Source organism: Quercus lobata, chromosome 4, assembly GCF_001633185.2.
Source record: "Quercus lobata isolate SW786 chromosome 4, ValleyOak3.0 Primary Assembly, whole genome shotgun sequence".
NCBI lineage: Eukaryota > Viridiplantae > Streptophyta > Magnoliopsida > Fagales > Fagaceae > Quercus > Quercus lobata.
This window is the reverse complement of record NC_044907.1, coordinates 27,318,967-27,325,177: the sequence shown is the minus strand read 5'-3', so window position 1 is coordinate 27,325,177 and position 6,211 is coordinate 27,318,967. Positions and strand designations below refer to the sequence as shown.

The 6,211-nt window shown below is 34.7% G+C and overlaps 1 protein-coding gene across 1 annotated transcript; it reads left to right on the top strand.

Moving 5' to 3' along the window:
- Positions 1-434: 434 nt before the first annotated feature.
- On the top strand, positions 435-5,333 carry LOC115984174 (cytochrome c oxidase-assembly factor COX23, mitochondrial-like). The gene is made up of 3 exons (XM_031107103.1): positions 435-584; positions 4,574-4,650; positions 4,906-5,333. Exons 1-3 carry the CDS (start codon positions 494-496, stop codon positions 4,951-4,953), a joined length of 216 nt encoding a protein of 71 aa, XP_030962963.1. The 5' UTR covers positions 435-493; the 3' UTR covers positions 4,954-5,333.
- Positions 5,334-6,211: the final 878 nt, after the last annotated feature.

Sequence of the window (6,211 nt, the reverse complement as noted above, 5' to 3'; positions counted from 1 at the left end):
GATTTAAAATCCTTAATACATTGAATTTGCTCAATAGAGACCCACTAAAGTCCGAAGTGATACACAATTCTTGAATCTAAAACTTTTGCCTAAATTTCAACAACCATTTCATATCAAAATGTGCAATATATGCACACACTTAACAATAACTATAAAGAAAATTAATTAATTGAGTTAACTGGAACCCATAATTACTATTTAATATCAAGACAAAATATCAATTGAATTTTGTTTTTTTAGAAGACTTTATTTAATCCTAAGAAAATAAATTTGAAGATTTTAACCATTAAACCAACTTGTTTTTGTGTTTTAACTTTTAACACTCAACAAATACTCAAGAATTTAATAACTTACCTGACACAACACAACACCACACGTATTGATGTACATCTATTTAATGAAATAAAAAATATAACAAATGGATCCGGGTCCAACCCATAGAGTTGAAACAAAATTCGGAGTCAAACGCAGGCAGAGAGATAGACACAGAGCAATGGCATCGAAAGCTTCAACACCGCCATATCCGAGCGCTGCGAAAATCTCTGATTCTCTATGTTATTCTCAATATTCTGCTTCTCTCAAATGTAAGCTCCTTTCATGTTTTCCTTTTCATTATTTGACTTATCCAGTTATTATTTCGTCATACCTAATTGTTTTGGTCTTTTACTTTCGTTTGACCCTTATCTTTGTTGTTGCTTCAATTTTTATTGAAAACCCATTGATCCTTTCTTTCATATATCATTTTTCCTTTGATGGGTTCTCTCTGAATCATCTAATTTCCTTGTTTTTGTTTTTTCAAGCCTTTTTTTTTTTTGGGTATTTGCTTTGTGAAATTCATGCTGAATTTGTTAATTCTGTAGTTTTTCTTTAATTGGGGGGCTCTTAAAAACATTAGGAATGCTTGTTGAAATGTATATACATATATGTAGTTTTTCTTTGTAGTAGAATAATAAGTTCCCATAGAGAGAGCATAAGTTATATTATGACAAATTCTTAGAGAAGATGAGAAAATAGAAACTTTTTTAAGGCCATTGGTACTCAAGGTTATCGTGTAACACGACACTCTTGAGAAAGATTTAACGTTTTTTTTTTTTTGTTATTCTTCGAGAAGAAAAGATTAAGAAGAAGGAAATTGAGACTATGTGCATTGTATGTACCAGCACAAATTGAACTGGCATGGTATCCTGATTATGAGTGACTTCAATCTCTATGGCCTACAATAAAGATTCCTCTGACTTTACAGCCTCGGCTAAAAATGATGCCATCTGTACCAAATTTTTTTGTGGATTGGATTTTACTTGATTGTCTATTGCTTGGATGTGATCGGGTAAATGTATTTTGATCAAAATCTGTAATGCATTATATGTCTCATAATAGGTCCCATTTTTCTATCATGTACTTGTCGTTAGTGACTATTTGATGCAAGAGCATCTTATATGCAATTTCAAGATGTTAAGAAGTCAATCAAGTGGCTGTAAAGTGATTGAAAAAGTCCTTTTGAAGCTTACAGACAAGACTAGTGGAAATACAAAACCATTTATGCAGCTTGGAAGTCTTAACTGTTCAGTGGTTAGTTAATTACACTATCCATGTTTCCAAACAACGGGCTTCGGTCAGCTTGTTACTGGGGTGGCAGCCACTCTAATCTGTTTTAATAGATTCTCATTAGCTAGTTTGTTATTTGGAACAGCATTAGCCAATATTAGTTTGTCACTTGGCAAGCTCCTAAGTGGATTCCATTTTGTACTTAGTTTTTCAGAGTTAACAAAAATTGAAGCCTTTGTGTTCTTTTCTTGGAACTTAGCATTCTTGTAGAGGTGTTTAACCACCTACTAAATGTTCTTAGCAACTCATATTGCAAACTAAACCCAAATTAGAATAGCCTACATGCTTCCCTGCACCATTATCCATAGCTCTTATCTTGACACCAAAGAAGATTTCAATCAATGCTTTATTTTTGTCCTGGTTGATCCTGATTTTCCATTAGAAGAATATACATTTAACCGAATACTTTTGACTGTTAATAATTCTCTGCGTATTTGATTCCTATCATATGTCTATTTTCTCCCCTATGAGTTTTAATCTCAACAAGAATGCTTGTTCTTACCAATATAGATTCTACCATATATGTCTTTTTTATTCATCTAGAACAAAGAGAGAAAATGGAGGTGACGGGCATTATATGTGATATGATTTTTTTTCTTTGATGCAAATTTTAGTATATAAGTTCAGCCTTCTATATTACCCGGAATTAAAGTACTCATGGATAAGTTAAATAATTGCTAATGTTGTTTCTTGGACCACCTGAGTGCATGCGTTCGCCCCGCGCGGGGGGGGGGGGGGGGGGGGGGGTTGTGGTTGGGTGATTTAATCATAGTTTAATAAGGTTTTTTATGAACTAAGTTGTGTAAAAGATAATGGATTGAAATATATAACTAGGGTTTGCATCATGATGCCCAATATGTATTTTGTTAATTGCAACATGGGCTTGTAGCTTATTGTTGGTCATTGAGGTCCATGACTATCTTTAAGAAAAAGCTTAATTTGTGCTTCAAGTCTGTATGGGCCTAGTAGGGATGCTTTTAGGGCTGTCATGAGAATGTCTCCTATTCTTTCTATATCATGTTCGATTACAACTTTCCTATGTCTCTATCATTATAGGGACATTCTTTATAGTGTCATTCAACATATTATGTCTTGCAGTCTCTCAAATCACTCTCTCAGAAATTTTAAATGATGGTTAGTGATAAAGGGAGATGATGAGGGTAGAAAGAGAACACATGATGCTTTATCTTGCAAAAGACGAGGAGTGAATGATACGAACACAATGCTCGAACATTTGAGGACATTGAGAGACCTGTTGATTTGTTGAAGACTTCGCTAGCTAGGACGTTATTTTTATTTTTATAAATAATGGAATTGTATTAATCAAAAGTCCAGGTACACTGGGGGTGTACATGGAAAACAATACATCAAACACATAAATTCCAAAGATCAAGCATTTCTAAAAAATTAGAACAAGGGAAAAGATTAAAGTAAGAACTTCACTCTAGCAAGGTGTGAAGAAGAAGAGATTTAAATTCTGAAATAGACCGTTCCCTTCGAAACATCTTGAGTTCCGTTCTCGCCAAATACACCATAGGACACAATGTGGGACAGCCCTTCATAAATCAATGCTCCGATGCCCACCGAAGGAACCTTGCCAATTCGAAAATAAATCAAAGATACCATGCGGCATAACCCATTGAAGACCAATTAGAACCCACACCATAGACCATAATTCATAAGCAATAGGACAATGAAGAAGAAGATGATTCACCGATTACCAAATCTTTTTACACATTTAGCACCAATCTACAATTGCGACACCCTTATGCCATAAATTTTCAGGAGTCAAATTCTTACCTAATGAGGTAGTCCACGAGAAGAAAGCAGCCCTAGGAGAGACCTTTGAACGCCACACAGGTTTCCAAGGGAAAGAAATGTCAAGAGTAGAGGAAAGGGAGAGATAATACTCACTCACTTTAAAATTCTTACTCCCTGTTGGTTTCCAACATAGTTTGTCCTGACCTTCACCATTAAAGGGCATTGAATTGATAAGATCTAGAAAAGTGTAAAAATGTTCTATTTCCCAATCTTGGGGAGCTCTAGAAAAGAAATCCTAGTGAAGCATTTGGTTAGGAAAGTGCATAACATTTGCAATAGAAGACTCCTTATTACAACTAATATTATAGAGTTCCGGAAAAGCCTCCTGGACAGTATAGCTCCCGCATCACACATGATGCCAAAATTTAATTCTGTCACCAACACCAACCTCGAATTGAATGGATTTTGAAAAGGCTGGCCAGCCTTGTCTTATGGTTCTCCAAAGACTAACACCATAGGATTAGAGAATTCTTTTGTACACCAACCTCCCCAATCATTCCCATATTTAGTCTCAATAACCCGCCTCCAGAGATGGGTTGTCTCTCTTCCAAATCTCCACAACCATTTCCCCAACAAAGCTTGATTGAGAGATGGGTTTCATTGTTGGTACTAGGACTTTATTTGAGTGGTCTCGTATTTGGGGTCTCACACATTGTATTCCCTTGTCTGATTTCATTATTTTTGTTAGATTTTCCATTTGATTTGATTGTATTCTTTTCATTGCTGTGAATTTACAATCGTAAACACATTGCACTTTTCCTATCAATAAAGCTTTTATTACCTATCAAAATAGAAGAGTTAATGATAGGAGCTATAATGAAACTTAGTTTAGTTCAAACCAGGTAGAATGTATTGAATGCACATGTGCCACTGGCTAGTCTTTCATGTATTAACCCTTTATTAATCACATAAAAGCAAGCTACTGATTTAACTTTCACAGGTACAATCCATGCATGATTTCCTGTGTGAATAATTGATTGTGCTAGTGCACACTACATTGCATGATCTTGACTGAGAAAGTGATTATGTGATCTTAATAAAATGTAGTAGCATACCTAGTTGTAATCAAACTTTATGTTGACTGAATCTTTTTGTTGTCTATAAGCCTCACATGGGTTATATATTGATTGCTTTGCTAGTTTTGCAGGTTTAGAAGAATATGGCTCAGACAAGAGTAGATGTCAAGAACATTTTGATATTTACAAGGAATGCAAAAAAAAGGAGGTAATGGATCCTTCAATGTTTAAATGCTCTGTAGATTGAATTCTTATATATGATTGAAATTGATGAAAAAATTGTACCTGGATGAATAAAATCTTGAATGAGGACAGCGGTGCTGTTGGCTTGATGACACTGTTACCCCCCCCCCCCTCTCTCTCTCTCTCCCTCTCTCTCTCTCTCTAATATTAAATTATTCCAATTGCTTGTAATATTGCTGTGAACTATATGGTTATTGATTCTTCTTCTTTTTCTGAATAGAGGGAAGCTCGATTAGAACGCAATAGGAATAGATCATTCTTCTCGTGAAAGTCCTTTTTGGATTTGCTACTCAAAATTATAATCAGCAGAAGCTATGTTTGAGCTCCCAACAAGTGTCAATCCCTCTTCTGTTGCAGCATTCAATCTTTAACAAATTCTAACACCAAGTTATAGAGCTGGCTCGATATCATATCTAGAAAAGTTGAATAAATTTCTGTATTTGCAATCCTTGTCATATTCTTTCCATGAGGCTTAAAGTAAAATCCTGGTTTTCATTTCAAAATGTGGATCCTGGTCACAGTTTGAAGGTTGTCTATTATTATAGACCATCAGAACTAAACTCTCATAACTGTAATGCATTATTTGCATAATCTTTGTTGTGCTTTTTATTTGAAAATGTGAAGGAGATTGCATTTGAAGGTGTGGAATTTACAGTGAGCCACCGAATATATTGAATCTGAATCTATTAATATGCAATTAATAACAAAGTCATTTGAATGATTTAGTGAATCAAAATTTCCTTCAGTGTAAAAAATATGTTACTAAACAGAATCATTTGAATTTTTTTTCTGTTTTTTCCACACATATATAATAAAACTGTGTTCTCTAAAGAAACTTTTAATCGTCTGGGATGCAGCTCTTGAAAACAAAGCATATGTTAATGTATCAGTGATTTAAAATGTAATTGACAAGCTCTATATACTACAGCGATTCATCTAATTTCATACAAATTTATTGAGGTAACTATTTTTCAATTTCATGCAAAAAACTGGGTAAACCTATTTTCCTACTTTGCAGATTAAACAGGGCTTCCTGCATTGTAACACTGAAACTATTTTGTTCTTATAGATGCCATTTTAGCGATGATGCTCCTTTAAATAAATGCCTGGATGGTAATGAGTGGAAGAAATATGTTCCACTGTTTTTTATCTAGGGAGGAATGACACAGTGCAATTATAATGCGGTAACTTGTGAATGACTTAGAATGATACCAGTGTATTGCATTATAATGTTTGTGCAATTTTTGCATGCTAAATTCCCATTCTGAAGATACCATAACAATGTAACAGAGGCAGTGTCTCTCCTCAAGTCCTTATTCTGTACCCCTCAAAACTATGTTGAACATCAAAAACTGATTTAAAAGTCATTTACACACTCCTCACATGGTGAGAAATTCCATGTTGGGGTTGAAGAAGCAGTCCATAAGCGCTACACGATGCTGTCGTGAACTACTCACAGAAGATATCTGACCATGGACTGCTGTAATCAACAGAATTTTGGCTCCTTCTAGTATCATTTGTAGAAG

What these genes read in the sequence shown, in the direction of transcription:
- LOC115984174 (XM_031107103.1), top strand. Translation starts at nt 494, where the DNA reads ATGGCATCGAAAGCTTCAACACCGCCATATCCGAGCGCTGCGAAAATC. An exon ending in ATATTCTGCTTCTCTCAAAT is followed by an intron (nt 585 to 4,573) that starts GTAAGCTCCTTT and finishes CTAGTTTTGCAG; the next exon opens with GTTTAGAAGAATATGGCTCA. An exon ending in AGGAATGCAAAAAAAAGGAG is followed by an intron (nt 4,651 to 4,905) that starts GTAATGGATCCT and finishes TTTTCTGAATAG; the next exon opens with AGGGAAGCTCGATTAGAACG.